This window comes from Schistocerca americana, chromosome 7 (assembly GCF_021461395.2).
Source record: "Schistocerca americana isolate TAMUIC-IGC-003095 chromosome 7, iqSchAmer2.1, whole genome shotgun sequence".
NCBI classification, from domain to species: Eukaryota; Metazoa; Arthropoda; class Insecta; order Orthoptera; family Acrididae; genus Schistocerca; species Schistocerca americana.
In genome coordinates, this window is record NC_060125.1 from 257,843,493 (window position 1) to 257,862,633 (window position 19,141).

General features: G+C 40.2%; 1 protein-coding gene across 1 annotated transcript in view; it reads left to right on the plus strand.

The window, feature by feature from the left end:
- Positions 1-19,141, plus strand: part of LOC124623171 (sodium channel protein para) — an 876,466-nt gene that overhangs the window by 613,925 nt on the left and 243,400 nt on the right. The window contains exons 22-23 of the mRNA XM_047148975.1: positions 14,639-14,780; positions 14,857-14,981. Of these exons, the coding sequence (XP_047004931.1) occupies positions 14,639-14,780; positions 14,857-14,981 (267 nt within the window). The remainder of the gene's footprint in view (positions 1-14,638; positions 14,781-14,856; positions 14,982-19,141) is intronic.

Genomic DNA, 19,141 nt, shown 5'->3' on the forward strand with positions numbered 1-19,141 from the left:
TTGAAGCTTAGTAATATTTGTAACTATACACGCAGTTACTGAGAGAGGGGAGAGAGATTTTTATAAGCCCAGTACACTAAAGATTCCAACCACTTGCATTTTGAGCTGTCACTGAGTGCTTGTCAGGAGGAGCAGTTGCTTACCGTTAGAGAGATACTGTTTTCGGTCCACCTACGTTTCATGAATTGGCATCAATAGTAGTCTTGGGATAGTAAGACAGGCAGGGTACTTGTGTAGGAGGTGGAGGAGTGGTATCCACATGTAGAGCCATGTGAAATCACCACATCAAATTTCAAAAGCAAAAGTAACATGCCATTCATATCCTCTGAGAAGTAAAACTGGAAGATAATGCCTGAAATTCAGTCTCATCTCATTATGAGCAGAATCTGCAAGGGCAGGAGTGGAAATTGTGAGATAAGTAGCTGTCAATAAGTTTGAAAGATAAATAGTGGAAATTAATGATAGTAAATGCATAATTATTATTCCTCTAATAATGAATCTATCTACAGAAAAAGAATATCAAGGAACATCCATAAGACAGCCATTCCAAGAGAAAGACACTACTGAAATTAGAATCCTGAAATATGACTATGTAGTGTGGGTTGCTTACTGAACTATAGATTAAAACTTAAAAGTACATGCACCACATCTCTATAACTTTCTCATAAAGTGATTTAGCGATCCTATTGTTCTTATGTTAATCAGTTCCAAATTCAAACACATCTGTCTCACTGAAATTCCCTTGGGCAATGAAGAAACAACTACAGAAGGATAAATATATTTACAAGAAAAGTCATTTTATTAGAACTGTGATTAGACAGGTCATACAATTGAAACTGGACATTGAAGCACTAAACACTACCTGGCAGCAGTGGTAACTAATGGAATAACAACAACCAGGTTCTGCAGACTCAGACTAGTTATACATAGTTATTTGGAATCTTGTGAAACATTTCTACTGGCAAATAATAAACTGGAATTACTTTTGTAGATACCACACTGACACATTAATTACAAAGTGGCATGTAATAGACCTATGACACTAGAAAAATTTGAAACGCTGTTGCAAGCTTCAATACTGAATACATATATTGTGAATTGTGTTAGTATGTGTAAAGAGTTAAATCTCTTAAGTTACTCATACAGTAACAGGAAAATGAAAGATACACTGTGATGTAACGTAGTAATATGGCAATGACATTGTTGACTGATTCAAATCTCATGATAGAAGGCGTGAAGTTGCAATGGTGATTAAGGCCCTGTGGCTATATACTGAGGCAGCCATCATATGTAGGAAATGTTCCATTACAAGGCGACATGAGCCCTTTGTGTGAACAGCTTGCACACAACAGAAAATCTGTGTGTATGTCTCCGGTGTCCGTCTTGATATCAACGTGCATTAGTTTGGGCATGCTAGCGACAGCAGCTCCTTGCTGCGCCACAGGCAGCCATCGCTACTTGTTCTTATTGCAGGCTAGTTCTTGTCTCCATCACTACATAACAATAGTGGTGCAGTGGCAAAGACTCAGCTGCCTCTCAGTATGTGCCTGTTTGCTGACAGTGAGTCCATCACCCTGTGCAGCCTATAGTGCCCATACTCAGTCTCATGACCATAAGGTGTAGGTACACATGGGAAGTGATGTATTTTGTTGTGGTGCTTGGGTGAAGACTTTCTTTATGTGTCTTAATCAGTCAGTGAATTCATGGTCCATCACAGAGTCTCACATGGAACCATGGGTTAGGGTGGTGCTGCCTGTCTCTAATAGGGTTTTAACCTGTTGAAGTGCCCAACTACAGTATTGTCTGCTAACTGTTTCTTTGCATTGGCAGGGCATGTTAGACATGTAATCTGGGATGGACCTTTATAGAGTGCAGAGAATTTTTTTGTCTTCTCTTTCTTGGTTGCTGGGTTTCTTAACAAGACCCAGTCCCGCTGTCAGTAAGACAGTGCCTTTGTTAACTTTCTGTACTTGCTTAACCCCAGCATTAAAATTACTCTGCTCTACCTTCCACCAGATTGTTTCAAGTCTTCAGTCCAGGCTCTTGGTCTTGGTTGAGACAACCCCTAGTGATAGTTTATCCAGTGCAAATGGAGAACTGAGGAGTGTGTGCCCCATTGATCTGAGAATACATCTGTTGTAAATGGACAGAATCTGTGGCAAATACGTCTTCTGTTTGTCTTGTTTGCATAGTGGGATAACATTTTTGTGATCATCTTATGAAAATGTTTTACTCAGCCATTGGCATTGGGTTGGCAGGGAATGGCTCTCCCCTTCTTAGTTCTTAAAAGTTTGCTCACTTTTACAAATAAAGTAGATGGAAAATCTGTTCTTTGGCTCTGTGAGAATGGTGTCAGAACATCCAAGTGGTAAAATCAAGTGTGTAAGAAATGCTTTGGCTCACATTTCTGCTGTCATCTTGGTGATTGGCACCAGAACTAGGTTACGTGAAAGGGATCCAAAATGTCTAGAGCTATGATCTCAAATGATCTGGAAGCTTCTGGCAAGGTTTGCAGTAGCATTTGTGATCTTCATTTCCACACTCTTTGTGCACATGGAAGACAAACTGAACATAATTCTCAGTGTCATGTTGGTGGCCTTTACACTAATATCATGTCATGACTCGTGCGTAATGGACACTTCCTGCTGTGACCCAGTTGGGTGCTATTGTGGCACTGCATGGTAATATGACACTGTAGTGTTTTTGGTATCACCAGTGGCTTTCCTTGTGAAATTTTGTGGTACAAGATGCAATCTTTGGACACAAAGTCCAGAAGAGTAGCAGATTTGTGGCATTCTGGGTCTCACTCTTGTGCCTCCTGCTACTCAGCAATAAACATCTGCTTGCTATACACAGATCTTTGTACTCAGTACATCAGCATTTTGATACACTCTACCTAGTTTGTTGAGCACCTCATGATCATATTCACACAGTTTCAAAGCTCAATGCATCAACTGACTGTTTGGATCTTTAAGTTCAATAGCCACAGTAGAGTTGAATGACCAGTAACTGCTGTTAACGAACTACCATGTTGGTAGCATACAAAGTAGTTCACTCCAAATACCAAAGCCAACAACTCTTTCTCAGTTGTGCTGTAAATAATTCATCTACATCTACCCCTCCATAATTATTCATCAATTCACAATTAAGTGCCTGACAGAGGGTTTATTGAACCACCTTCAAGCTCTTTCTCTACTGTTCCACCTTCGAAAAGTGTGCAGGAAAAATGAGCACATAAATCTGTCCTTGCAAACTCTAATTTCTCTCATATTATTATGATGATCATTTCTCCCTGGGTAGATGGACCCCAACAAAATATGTGGGTTTTAAGGGAGAGGGTAAAGAGTCATTCCAATCCCGGGAGCGGAAAAGACTTACCTTAGAGGGAAAAAGGGACAGGTATACACACACACACACACACACACACACACACACACACATCCATCTGCACATATACAGACACAAGCAGACATATGTAAAGGCAAAGAGTTTGGGCAGAGATGTCAGTCGAGGTGGTACAAAGGCAAAGATGTTGTTGAATGACAGGTGAGGTATGAGCGGCGGCTACTTGAAATTAGCGGAGGTTGAGGCCTGGTGGGTAACGGGAAGAGAGGATATATTGAAGGGTAAGTTCCCATCTCCGGAGTTCTGATAGGTTGGTGTTAGTGGGAAGTATCCAGATAACCCGGACGGTGTAACACTGTGCCAAGATGTGCTGGCCGTGCACCAATGTATGTTTAGCCACAGGGTGATCCTCATTACCAACAAACACTGTCTGCCTGTGTCTGTTCATGTGAATGGACAGTTTGTTGCTGGTCATTCCCACATAGAAAGCTTCACAGTGTAGGCAGGTCAGTTGGTAAATCACGTGGGTGCTTTCACACGTGGCTCTACTTTTGATCGTGTACACCTTCCAGGTTACAGGACTGGAGTAGGTGGTGGTGGGAGGGTGCATGGGACAGGTTTTACACCGGGGGCAGTTACGAGGGTAGGAGCCAGAGGGTAGGGAAGGTGGTTTGGGGATTTCATAGGGATGAACCAAGAAGTTACGAAGGTTAGGTGGACGGCGGAAAGACACTCTTGGTGGAGTGGGGAGGATTTCATGAAGGATGGATCTCATTTTAGGGCAGGATTTGAGGAAGTCGTATCCCTGCTGGAGAGCCTCATTCAGAGTCTGATCCAGTCCCGGAAAATATCCTGTCACAAGTGGGGCACTTTTGGGGTACAGATAACCAGAGCCACTTCCTCATCCCCTCAAACCCAGAACCTCCCACAGAAGAATTTAAACTTACCAGAATAATCTCTACAAAATGTGTGACTTTTGTCATTATACTGCCCTTTTCCTTTTAGGCACAGTACCTATACCTTACATACGGGTTGTTACTATGAATGCCCTTACTCCTTCCTTGTTGGTAGGTACGCCCCTTTAAACTTCCTAATCTATTATGGTACAAGTCAAGCCCCTTCTTGGTACCCCTGTCCGCATAGTATAGGTCAGCCCTTCTTGGGTCTGCCCACCTGCCCTTTTCCATCCAATAAATGCTGGGTGCGCCCTCCTTCTCCTTCCTGGGTAGGCTTCATAGTTCACTGCCCTAGTATACATCTTTATGTATACCATTGCTAAATATTACCTGGCAAAATTCAATTCTACTTCACACTTCACTTTTACCTCTTAGTACCTTATTTGATTCCCTAGAATCCTCCACTACTTTTCAGCTTTACGCTTTCAGTAGACATATTTATATATAACTCAATATACCATACCTTTCTTTATACTATACTTGTCCCACTGCCCTACAAGTAATCAGAACAAATATTCGATAGATATTCCTAAATAATTATCACCATTAGTTCCTCCCTGGCTTATTCTCATTAATTCTTCCATAGTTTCTACTCTCCTTCATTTCTCAAACTTCCTTGTGTGATATAAAACAGTTTCTGTTCTTATACCTACGTATAAGTACATAAGAAGCGACAAAAGAAAAAAAAGGGGGCAATGCAGAACCGTCATATATCAACCATACAATATATGCATCTACCCAGATGTGCATATGTCTTTATTCCCTTACATCCCTTGGCGGTTCTGACATCGCTTTCAGTTTCTAGCCTGTAATTTTCATGTTTGTGTCTAAGTGTAATTTTGTGTGTATGTCGATGTGTGTTCGTGCAGCGTGATTCTTCGGCCACTTATTTGAAATGAGTTGAAGGTTATTGGAAACCAGGGAAAGTAAGAAGGACTTCAGCGATAGAAGTGTGTGCATATGGAAAGAGGCAAAGATAGACTGGTACACAATAGAGAAGGAAGAAATGAGAAAATAGAAATGATTGCTAAGATCGAAGAAGTGAAAGAAGATAACCCCAAAGACAGGAAAACCCTTCCCGCGCCCCTTCCTCAGGATCCCTACTTCACCAGTACTTGAGCGAGAAGCCGGAGGAGGTATGATGTTAAATGTCTCCTGCAGAATGGACATTCTCACCTTCACCTTTGAAGCCCCCAAAAAAAATCTTAGCAACATCTATGGCATCTATGAAATCACAAATGGTGAAGAATCAGTTACACTTGTCTCCGAGGGTTGTCTGGAAGGTGGGGTGTGTGATTATTGTTAGTTATGCTTGTACTTACACTAACCACCCTTCCAAAATCAATATAAACCCTCCCTATCTACATCACATCTCATCAAAAGGTATAAAATATTCTATAAAATTAGAAAATTATACACTATTGTATAAAATAGTCATCTAGTTAGTCACTTCATATTATCTTTTATACCCACATAAAATACAATGTTCGGTCCATGTCAGCTCGATATCATTCTAATTACCTAGTGCCATCTTACTAATTTTCCATTAAATTATTATTCTGTTTGTTCCATTTTATGTTTAGAGGTCACTGTTTATTCGTGATTCTCTTAAATTAGCCACAATCTTGTAATCATATTCGGTCACTTAAATACTAACATGATAGGATAGTTTAAGAATTCAAGAACAGATCACAGAATAGTTGAAGAATTGAAGGGAATTTGGTGTAGGAAAGTAAATTTGGAAGTAACACCGAAAAGAACTCAGGAACCGACGGTCGTCACTTCGCCCATTAACATTGGATGTTAACGTCCCTGGGGAAAGCTGTGACTCCATCCAGATCCCATGGATCTGATATTAACCTCACTTGAGCAAGTGCATACAAATACCTCTCATTAATTTTTGTGTCCCCATAAGCCCCCCACCCCCCGCCCCATTTTTGTGTCAAAGTCTCCCCACAACAAAACAATCACCACCTTACTATGTAACCCAACAGCAGGTAAAGTTATCATATTTTCTACTTTGCAATGGACAGGTTTGAATTCTTTCCATGAGTCATCTCTAGCGTGGCTATTATCATTAAGTTTGGAAAAAGCAACAGTCAAAACGCTTCTCGACATTATACTCTCAGTAGCTTCTCGATCTATAATTATCTCAAAAGGTTCCGCCAGACTACTTATATTTATGGTGTCTCAGGTTGGTAGCTTTTCTTTAAAATTTCTCTCCACATTATCGACTCGAGTGTTGACAACCGCAATTTGCGATTGGACAACGGGGATCAGCTTATTCTTTCTTTCTACGCTATCATTTAAAGTATGTAGTTTTTGTTTCACTGCATCAAATGTAACATTACACACACTCTGAAATGACCCTAATTTTGCATTAAATGCAGGTCTGTATTGTTACACTTATCTTCAGTGTCAAATTTTAATTTCTGGGTCAACTTCTGAAATTGGTCATCCTGCTTTTAGCTAAAATCCGTAAACATTTGATTCATTTGGACTGTTAAAGACTTGCTTAATTCATTCTTTAAATCTAATCATAAAGTTTCCACTTAGTCATTTAATACATGAAACCTAGAATTTGGGGCTTCACCCTGTGCTTCTAACTTTTCACTTAAAGTAGTACTTATTTCATTTCTCAAAGAGGCAATTTGAGCTGTTGAAGTTACACTCTGTGCTTCTAACTTTTCACTTAGAATGGCTATATCAGCCTTTTGTCATCCAACTTAGCACTTTGGTCACATAATCTAGCATTTAGTTCCTGTCTTAGGTCATCTAATTTAAGGCGTAGTGCTTTAATTAAATTTGCTACCTCATTCCAGTCTGGCATTTCCTTTCTTGCAGTCATTGCCATGGCTGGCTCTGAAGTTTGTTGCTGTTCTTTATCCATAATTTTATGGATCTTAGACCTACTGTTCATCTAAAGAAAATTCACCACTGAATACAATAACATAATAACAGTTTATCATGCAATTGTCCCCTCAACTTTACCAACAAATTATCGTTTTTTGCTCACCCGGCGTAAAGTTTTAGGCTGCGTCAGTGAGCAGGTGTAGAATTGGCACCAGTGAATAGCTCATTGAACGTTGGTTACAGCGTTGGTGTTGGCGAGCGGACGTGAAGTCAGTAATGGTGAATGGCAGCCGTTGCAGTCAGCAATGGTGGCAGGTTAATGCATCGGCGTCAGTTGGTTATTGCGTCAACATCTTCTCTGAAGATTTTGTGCTGTTTAGGGAAATGATACTAACTACTTGCCTACTTTTGAAATGATTTCTTACTCTCAGAATATTTTTGTATCAACTACACTATATTTTCTTCTTCACAATAAAAGAATTACACAAGTTTTACATGTGCTTTCAAGTCTTGCAAATCAACCCCGTCTGGAAAACATTAGTACTTAACATATACCATCACAGTCTCCTTTGATTTTAATAACCCTTGTCAAAACAGTTCTTGCTCCTATCAAGTGAAACGACAGAGTATATGAGTCTCTAGATAAAACATATTTCATTTGTTCCAACAGTCACTACTATTTCACTGCTGAACAGTTGCCCTTGATTACTCCTTGTACTGGACATACGGCTTCCAAGGCGTGCACGGCCAACACTTGTCAGCACCAATAGACCGCCTCAAATTTAGTCTTCTCGTAACACATGCCCATCCTGCAAACACATAAATTGTGGCACAGTAGACACAATTCCACTCTCACCCACTCATCCTTAAAATATCATGTGTTCGAGATGGTGAAATATGAGTGTATGTAGAATTTATCCCAAAATTCTCGAGGCACTACACCAGTGAGGACAGTGTATTGGTGGCAGCAGATTGTGCAGTGCTGCTGGTTACTGGTGTGCAACAACAAGATGAATCTCAGTACTCTGAATGACAACCAGAAGACAGCTGAGGGCAGTTTTCAGCATAAGGTGGCAGGCAAGCTGTGGCAATGGCATGCAGCATCGCCATGGACTTGGTCCCTCATGGACAGGAATTGATGAACATGCTGCCTGCATGTGAATAGTGTTGCCTGACTGTAGCAAGATGGACTTTGCCTGCACAGCATTGTGAGAAATGCCAGTACATCACAGAGTTCCCTGGCAAGGCAAGCCAGGAAACTAACGGCCTCCCTGAAAGGTGAGCAATCCTACTTCATTGACATCAGATTTGTACCAATGCATGGGGGGCCAAATAATGAAATACTGTATGCATACTGAAAGATGTGGGCTTTGTAGGTTGTTTAAATAATAGATGAGGTTTGGCTGGTGAAACCTCCATATACTCAGCAAATGGAATAAAAAGGATACACTCAAGGGACAGCATACATGCCACCAACCACTTGATAGAGCCACTGTGTCTGATTTAAGGTGGATCGAACTCCAGAAATAGAAAAATAGCGGAAAAGAGAAGTGTGTGTTGTCAGTTCAAGGGCTGGTTTGGAGAGTACATCGCTTCTTCAACTTGTGCTCTGCTTGCACCCCAACACCCTATATGATATTTCTCCCACACTTCTTAATGGTTATCATAGGTGCTGCTGAGCAGAGCATGGCTTGTTGGCAACCATAACTGTGACAAACCACTTCTAGCTTGAAATATAGGCCAACTTTGGCATGTAGGCCATGGGAAAGTGTGCCAGGTATGGACTGCATAGCCAACAGTGAGAAAATTTTTTTAAATTGTCAGTGAGCTACTGCTGATAACCCCCAAAACAGATGATGGTTTGTGCATGATCTGTAACTGGAGCTCTGCATATATAAGAAAAATGAGTTCCACATCCCTTGGTACTTTATCCACTGATGCAGGCCATTTATCAACATCTGTGGATATTAAAATTTTTCAAACCTTTTTAACTTGTTTGGTATGCCACAGCTCTGATGGTAGAATTGCCGTGGACCTAAATTTTTGTCTGCTGAAGTCAGACCTCTAAATTTACATTCAGCTGACTAAGAATGTAGATGTAAATAAAGACCACATTTTAATACAATGTAACATATCATATTCTTGGTACATTATGAAAGTTACAAGATTTTCTCATAATTAGTGAAGCAGGTTTCTGAATTTCTGTAATATTGTGAAGTCAAATAAAATCATGTTGCAGGTTGTCACAACATACTTCATACTATGTAAAGCTAATCATGTAGGTAATGCAATGAGTACTTGTAAATGTATTGAAAGGGAATTTTAATAGATCTGCTGATTTTGTACTGGACATTTTTTGTGTTGTATGTGATACATAAACAGGAGTCTGACCATGAAGTGAAAATTCCGCTGTATGGAGTAGCGTAGAAGGGTCTCCAGATAGTTTTGTAGCAGCTTTTTGTGTCTGTGTAAGTGACCTCTCTTACTGTGTTGCTGGGGCGAAAGTCAGCTGTAGGCATGATGGAAACATGGTACACACGTAAACCAGGAAACAGGGCATGTTGTTGTCTGTAGCCCTATCAGAAGTCAACAATATATCTACCCTTTCCTGGACGCAGCCGATCAAATCCACTATAGTGGCACTGCATTCCAGTGGGTAATAAAGTGATTTAAAACAAAAACCATTAGCAGTATGATTTTATTGTAATGAAAATAGATGAAAATCTGTATACTGCAACTGTAAGTACACTCCTGGAAATGGAAAAAAGAACACATTGACACCGGTGTGTCAGACCCACCGTACTTGCTCCGGACACTGCGAGAGGGCTTTACAAGCAATGATCACACGCACGGCACAGCGGACACACCAGGAACCGCGGTGTTGGCCGTCGAATGGCGCTAGCTGCGCAGCATTTGTGCACCGCCGCCGTCAATGTCAGCCAGTTTGCCGTGGCATACGGAGCTCCATCGCAGTCTTTAACACTGGTAGCATGCCGCGACAGCGTGGACGTGAACCGTATGTGCAGTTGACGGACTTTGAGCGAGGGCGTATAGTGGGCATGCGGGAGGCCGGGTGGACGTACCGCCGAATTGCTCAACACGTGGGGCGTGAGGTCTCCACAGTACATCGATGTTGTCGCCAGTGGTCGGCGGAAGGTGCACGTGCCCGTCGACCTGGGACCGGACCGCAGCGACGCACGGATGCACGCCAAGACCGTAGGATCCTACGCAGTGCCGTAGGGGACCGCACCGCCACTTCCCAGCAAATTAGGGACACTGTTGCTCCTGGGGTATCGGCGAGGACCATTCGCAACCGTCTCCATGAAGCTGGGCTACGGTCCCGCACACCGTTAGGCCGTCTTCCGCTCACCCCCCAACATCGTGCAGCCCGCCTCCAGTGGTGTTGCGACAGGCGTGAATGGAGGGACGAATGGAGACGTGTCGTCTTCAGCGATGAGAGTCGCTTCTGCCTTGGTGCCAATGATGGTCGTATGCGTGTTTGGCGCCGTGCAGGTGAGCGCCACAATCAGGACTGCATACGACCGAGGCACACAGGGCCAACACCCGGCATCATGGTGTGGGGAGCGATCTCCTACACTGGCTGTACACCACTGGTGATCGTCGAGGGGACACTGAATAGTGCATGGTACATCCAAACCGTCATCGAACCCATCGTTCTACCATTCCTAGACCGGCAAGGGAACTTGCTGTTCCAACAGGACAATGCACGTCCGCATGTATCCCGTGCCACCCAACGTGCTCTAGAAGGTGTAAGTCAACTACCCTGGCCAGCAATATCTCCGGATCTGTCCCCCATTGAGCATGTTTGGGACTGGATGAAGCGTCGTCTCACGCGGTCTGCTCGTCCAGCACGAACGCTGGTCCAACTGAGGCGCCAGGTGGAAATGGCATGGCAAGCCGTTCCACAGGACTACATCCAGCATCTCTATGATCGTCTCCATGGGAGAATAGCAGCCTGCATTGCTGCGAAAGGTGGATATACACTGTACTAGTGCCGACATTGTGCATGCTCTGTTGCCTGTGTCTATGTGCCTGTGGTTCTGTCAGTGTGATCATGTGATGTATCTGACCCCAGGAATGTGTCAATAAAGTTTCCCCTTCCTGGGACAATGAATTCACGGTGTTCTTATTTCAATTTCCAGGAGTGTAGTTATTATTGTGGAAATCAGGGGATATATTTGTGGACAATCTACATCTGTGTAGATGTCTGGGTATAGCTCCATGCTCTTTGTGCAGTAGCTACTATTTCATCAGAAGTTTCTTTCTGGGTACTATACATCGTTATCTTGCCATAAACTGTGCTACTTGGTATATTTGTATCCAGTGCTTCATCAACGATTCTTCTCAACTTCACGACAGATCTTATAAATGCTCCTGTCTAGAGGTAAATATTTCAAATTCCTTATTGATACGTGACACATAAATTGTTTGGGCACACAAAATATGATATCCAAGCTAATTTTTTAGGCTGAAGCTGGATGTGAGATGCCACAACATGACACTTTTGACAAGAGCAGCTCCCCAGCAGGGTAAGGATTTCACACCAAAGCAAAGGATGTACCAGTGAGGAAGATTATATAGGCACTGAAAAAATTGGGCAACAATGAAGATAGATAAAAGCTCTCTGAGACTGTAGTTTATTGAAACTAGTTCTCACACAGATGGACAATATTCTAGTACCAGTTTACTTTCATGTTTTTAAGAGGAAGAGAGTGTGAGCTGGAGTGAAAGACTACTCAGTGCTGCTGTGGTGTCTATGCCTTTGTTATGTTGCTGTTGTTGCTCTGACCTCAAATTACAAAAACTGAATTAATTAACATACACATGTAAAAGTCTTTAACATCTTGTGGTAACTGCTTTGGCAGAAAGAAAAAACATATCTGGTGTTCTACGGTTTGGAGCATGGAATGTTAGATCTCTTAATTGGATAGGGAGACTAGAGAACTTGCCTAGGGGAACGGATAAATTAAAGTTACATATAGTGGGAATAATTGAAGGTCTCATAATGATCAGTAAAATAGAGATGTACATAAACTGCAAAGAGCAGCATAGTGACTAGATTAGTATATTCAAGATATATGTAAGCCATGACCAACCACAATAGTACAAGCGACTACTCGCTTTGCAGATGATGAATAGATGGAAAAAAGTATAATAAAATAAGCTATTAAATGCAATGAGAAAGACGAAAGATTAATTGTTATGGACGCAGAATTTGACCATTGGAGACAGTAGAGACCATTGGAGATGGAAGAGATGGAAAAATAACACAAATACATGGAAGAGGGAAAGAAATGAAGGAGAAAGCCAGTTAGTAGAATTTTTCAATCTAACCACTGTACAAAGTTGGTTTAAGGATCATGAAAAGTTTTATCTGTGGAAGGGACTTGGGGCAGTGGATTTGATGGCAAGACAACTATTTGGAAACCAGGTGTTAAACTGCAAAACATTTTCATGATTAGTTCTGACTCTGATCATAATCCAGTAGCTGTGAAGTGTAGATTAAATATGAAGAAAGTACAGGAAGGTAGACAGTTAAGGACATGGGACCTGGATGAGCTAAGACAACAAGAGAATTTCAACACTTTCACAAAGAGCATGACTGACTGACTGACTGAAATAGCAAAAGAAATACTGTAGATGATTAATGGATACCTTTGAAGAGATGAAATAGTGAAGGAGCCGAGAAACAACTAAGTAAAAATAAAGAGTGCATTATAAATTCTTGAATAATATAGAAGCTATTAAATTTAATTGATGAAATGAATAAAAATAAAAATGAAGCCGTCATAAGGGAATTCAGATGTCTCAAAATGAGATTGAAAGGAAGTGCAAAATGAGAAAGCAATATATTTAGAAGTGCAAAGCATTCATGAATTTAGGAAAGATCGATCCTGCATACAGAAAAATTAAAGCAAACTTGGAAGACAGTGTAAGCAGTCATATGAAAATTAAGAACTTAGGTAGATAGCCAATAGGCTGCTAGGCAAAGAAGGGAAGGCTGAAAAGTGGAAGAAAAAGGCCTATAGACACATATTTTATAATGGAAAGGAAGCTGATGTCGATATTTTGGAAAGGGAAAAGGAAGAGGATGAAGAGTTTATCGATGGATGCAATACTGCAATAAGAATTTGACAGATCACTATAAAACCTAAGTTGAAAGATGTCAACTGTGACAGATGACATTCACTCAGAACTATTAAGATCATCACAAAAATCACCCATCGCTGGATTGTTCCACATTGTATGCAAAATATGCAAGAAGGGTAAAATACCCTCAGACTGTGGGAAGAATGTAATAATTGACTTGGATAGAGAAGGATGACTCAGAAATGGACTATTATTGTACTTAAGGAAACATTTCGGCAGTCACCTAAAATGATTTAGAGACATCACTGAAAACAAAATACAGGGATTAGAACATTACTCTTTCAGAATATAAGTCTATTTTCTTAACAACCATGCTGCCTTGTCCCATGTATATTCCTATACTTACTTCATATATGCATCATCATCATACACACTAATTCTGTTCTGAATTGGTATGATCTCCCCACTCATAGTTAATCATTATTTATCATTATCATTTTAAACCATTTCCATCCTTGAGCTGATTCTAGTGGAACCAAAAGCTCCTCATAATTTTCTTCAAAGTATGACAGTACGTCTTCGATACACTACTGGTATCTATTTTGCATAACAATAATGGAAATTCCGGGATGGAGCAATACATAAAATAAGGTAAAGGCAACCACTAACATATAGCTGATCGGCCTAAACCTCCACTAATCTGTTGCACTGCCTCATCTTGCCTTTCCCTTCTCTCTTATGGCACAGTACTCCTTCCCTGTCCAGATCATGTACTGTTTTCTTCCAGCACTCTTCCTCTCTTCTTTCTGCTTCCATCTGGACATTCTCCCTTTCCCTCCCTTCATTCTCCTCCTCTCTTCCCCTTTTCAACCCTTCTCCCTTTTCTCTCCCCTCCCTTTCTCCTTCTTCATCTTTGTTTTTCTCTCCTTCCTCTCCCCCTCCCCATTTTCCGACTAGTCCCCCCCCCCTCTTCCCTCTTCCTAAAGCTCCTTTTATTGTTCCCATTGTAACCTTTTCGTATTCTTGTGTGGCCACAAAGACATTGGTCTGCCTCTTTCCCACTATTCCTTCCTTGCATCCTTCCCTACCCCCTCCCACCCTCCATCAGCACAAGCAATTACTTTGAGTAATCAAGTATCAACAATTAATATTGCCTTGGCAACACTAATTGTTAATTAAATAATTAGTCTTGCTGTGGCCTCGGGAGTGTGTGTGTTTTGCAGTCAATCCAATTGTGCATGTGAATAAGTGTGTTGTTGCTAGAAAAAAGCTAGTGCTCAAAAGCTAGTGGGAATGCTGTTTTCTGTTATGTGTTTGTTTGTGTGATCTACAATAATGTTTGTCTGGAACTTATTTTCACTATTTTGTTTAAGGTGACCTTAAAAATAAACTGAAGAAGGGTAAACTAATGATGAACAATGCCAAACTGATTGGGAATTCTATCAAGGAGAACCATCAAGATAACAGGATAGAAAATGAATACTATAAGCAAAGATTAGAAGAAGATGTCATAAGGTACTACAGAAAAATAGATGTGTAATATGGCATTGTGACTAATACGTATGACTAACTGTATCTTGTTCTATCACAGTAATAAATCCTATGGCAGTCACAAAAACCGTCCATTTAAGGATGACAGCCATAAAGGTAGTGCTGAGACACTAGATGGAGAGGAGAAAAAAGATATTAGCAAAGAAGATCTGGAGGATGAGGGAGGTGAGTTTTTATTTTATTCTTTTACATTTATTGTATGTCTCTGCATGAGACTACTTATTGAAATACTTGTGAAAGTAGTTATAGGGATGATTTCATAAATGACAAGATGCTTCTATGATGAGGTTTTTTACATTTTTTATGATTGTCTTGATTCAAGTAACTTATTTCATACCGACAGTAATTCTGCACTGATTTTGTATGGATTGCAATATTTGTGATCTTTTCCACTCCAGATGTAAATCTTCTGTTAAGGAGCCTATTTATTGTTTCTGAATATATATATATATATATATATATATATATATATATATATATATATATATATATATATATATATATATATATTTTTTTTTTTTTTTTTTTTTTTTTTTTTTTTTTTTTTTTTTTTTTTTTTTTTTTTGCATTGATGCCAGTCAGATTTCAGTTGCCAGTAACTAAACAATTTTATGTAGGAACTGAAGTAATATTCTCATCACAACCATGTGACAACATATGTTTTAATGTTCTCTTAGAATGGCAATTTCATCTTCATTTCTTTCTTGTAATAAAAGTCCATAATTGTCACAGTTATGGACTAATCCGTTGATTCATATCAGAACATGTTTTGAATTGTAAATGAAATACAGTCTCAGTCATTAACTTCTGACACTTTAATAAAATGAAGCTTGTTTTATGACTTAAAATTTATATTTACAAGGAGTGGAGTTAATGATAAAATACCTATGAAATGAAACTATAGCCAAATAAAGATAAGAAAAACTTCTACTTACAAAGTTATAGCAGATACAGATATAACTTTTATTTACTTAGCCAACAAAAAAGAGAAGATGGTAGGAATAAATGAGTTTTTTAAGTATTTAGGTAGGTCTGTCACACTATGGTGAAGACAAAAGTGCATAAATAGTGAAATATTAAAGTAGATTATATTTGATAAATTAAGATGTTAGAAGTGATAGAGAGGGCATCTGACTACTCAAATGCAAGAAAAAGGCATGCTAACAATAGAAAACCGCAACAGTGAAAAATAAAAAAGAAGAAATTCCACCAGAAATGTTGGTTCACTGCACAGCTGCTACAGGCACAATATTTCAGTATTTCACTGCCAACCTGGGTTGCAAATATATTCTGTCAAGCCAAAGAGCTATTGACTCATTTGAACACAACAAAATAATGTACTTCTTGTGAAAGTAGTACCCTGACAAGGAACACATTACCAACTTCTTTATTTATGTTTATGATATTCTGAGATCTAGAAATCAATAATAAAATGTAGTCAGTCAGAGTGAGATCAGCATGTCGAACAGCCCATTTGATATATTTGCTGACATACAGCTGAAGTTCAAGTCGTTATGACAAATATAACCACAAAACTGCCATTGAGTATTAACTGAGGAACCTGAATTGTAAATCAGAGTTTGGTCTGTAGCATGCATTTGTCACCTGCCACCTGTTTGGTCTCAGCTTACATAATCCTGTTGTGTCATGGTCTAACTGTTTCTTGATAAAGGTCACTGATGATCCTGCAGGTTATTGCCTTAAAACAATAATTGTTATTATCATCATTTTTCTCATTTCCTCTTTCTGTATTTTCCTATCGTGTGTTCCATCTCTCCAGTGTCATCACTTCTTTTATACAATTTAACAGTTATGTATGTTCCATTTTTCATCTCCCTCCTATATTTTGTAGCTGCTATTTTTCTTAAAATTCTGTTTTTCTTAAAATTCTGTCCTTGCCTGATCTGCATCATTTGCTTCTTTTTTTTTTTTTTTTTTTTTTTTTTTTTTTTTTTTTTTTTTTTTTTTTTTTTACTTGCTTTCAGTTTCCTTCATAGACGTGTCTTTCATGTGTCCCTTCATTATCTGTGATTTGTTTCTTGATTGTTTTTGACTTCTTGTGTTTCCAGTTCTTATTACTCTTGCCAATGTCACTCATGTTGTAGCCTGCTGATTCCCCTTTTTTGGATCCAAGTATCATAATTACATGTTGCAATGGGAGGAGTTAAGGTTATCAATTATCATATTGTTGCAGCATTGAATGATAGACAAGCACATAAACAAAACTGAAATTGTAAGTGAAATTTCTGATAGTACCGGAGTAACAAAAACACATGCATACAAGTGTGTATGTTAGTTTAGAAGAACGTTGCCCGGAAACTTAGCTGCAAAGTCATTATTGTTTATCTACCATTCAATACTTTAACCATATGATTTACCACTTCCATTGTGTATATTCCACTTACACTCTAATATTGTACTATTTACTTCTGGAATAGTCATGTTTTTCCAAATCTATCAAGTCTTTTATTACATAAAACACTTATCAGTTGTGGAAGTTACCATGCAAACTATTTATTTGTATGGATCTATGGCATTTCCATGTTACATGATTATATTTTTACTCTGAAAAAGTTAAACAGTATAGAGTCAAAAGCTAGACTTCATCATATTCATCACAGTTACTTGATTCAAACTATATTGCCTCCAATTTACTCACCGTAAGCAAGCACACACAAATGATAATGTTCACACAGTTGTTCAGAGCACTCTGGAACTTTTTCAAAAAGAAATATTCTTTTAATTAATGGAAAATCCAGGATGGAATAATGATAATATTATGAAAATGATAGATTGCTACTCACTATATAGCAGAGATGTTGAGCTGCAGATAGACACAACAAAAAGACTGCCAAACAAGCCTTCTTCCGAATTAGACACACACACACACACACACACACACACACACACACACCACCACCACCACCACCACCACCACCACCACTGTCTCTGCCTGCCGAGCCCAGATTGTGAGCATCATGGGAGAAGCAGTCTTAGTGGTGGGGGTAAGTAGGAGCCTGGGTCAGGGAGGGGGAAGGATAGCAGGGTAGAAGGGTGACGGTAAAGTGCTGCTTGTGGGAACATACGGGGGTAAGATGGAGAGAGGGTAGGGCCGATAGGTGCAGTCAGGAGGTTAGGCTAAATGAGTAGGGTGGGGGTGGAAAGGGAGAGAAGTAAAAAGATTGTGGACGAATTGATGGAATAAAGGGCTCTGTAGTGCTGGAGTGCGAACAGGACAGGGCATATGTGGGTGAGAGAAATGACCATCAGAGTTTGAGGCCAGGAGGGTCACGGGAATGTGAGAGTATTGCAGGCAAAATTCCCACCTGTGCAGTTCAGAAAAGCTGGTTTTGGTAAGAAGGATCCAGATGGAACAGGCTGTGAAGTAGTGCTTAAAATGAAGAACATTGTATTGGGCATCTTGCTCACCAACTGGGTGGTCCAGTTGTTTTTTTAGCCACGGTTTGTCAGTAGCTATTCATGTGGACAGAGAGTTTGTTGGTTGTCATGTCCACATAGAACACAGCTCAGTGGTTGCAGCTTAGCTTGTAGATCACATGACTGTTGTTACAGGTAGCCCTGTCGTTGATGGGATAGGTGATGCTTGTGACCAGACAGGAGTAGGTGGTGGTGGAAGGATCTATGGGACAGGTCTCGCAACTACGTCTGTTACAGGGATGTCAGGCATGAGGCAAAGAAATGGGGGACACAGGTTGTATAGGGACGGATGAGATATTGCGTATGTTCATTGGATGGCCGAATCAACTATGAGAGGGTTGGGAAGGAGAGTGGGTAAGACATTCCTCATTTTAGGGCAACACGAGAGGTAGTCGAAACCCTGGCAGGATGAGAGGTAGTTGGAACCTTGGCAGGGAATGTGATTCGGTTGCTCCAGTCTTCAGTTGTACTGAATCACAAGGAGCCAGATGGTGAGACTCTGTAATGTGGGTGGTGGTTGGAGAGATAAGGCAAGTGAGATCTTATGCCTTATAATCCTTATACCTTATAATCTAAGCTGCTGAAAAACACTCCACCACTGTTGTTTTCACCTGCAAGGATTACCTGGCAGAAGGACTGTGCCAGCTGTCAGATTCATCCACCTACAAACCCTGCTACTGTGACCCCATTCCTAAAATCTATCACGATCTCTTAGACCCATCCCATAAACTCTCCTTGGAGTCTCTCTCTCTCTCTCTCTCTCTCTCTCTCTCTCTCTCTCTCTCTCTCTCTCTCTCTCTCTCTCCTCATCCCTATCTGACCCTGCACTCCTACCTTCTACATGCTTCCTGAAGTCCATAAATCTCACCACTGAGGATGCCATATTG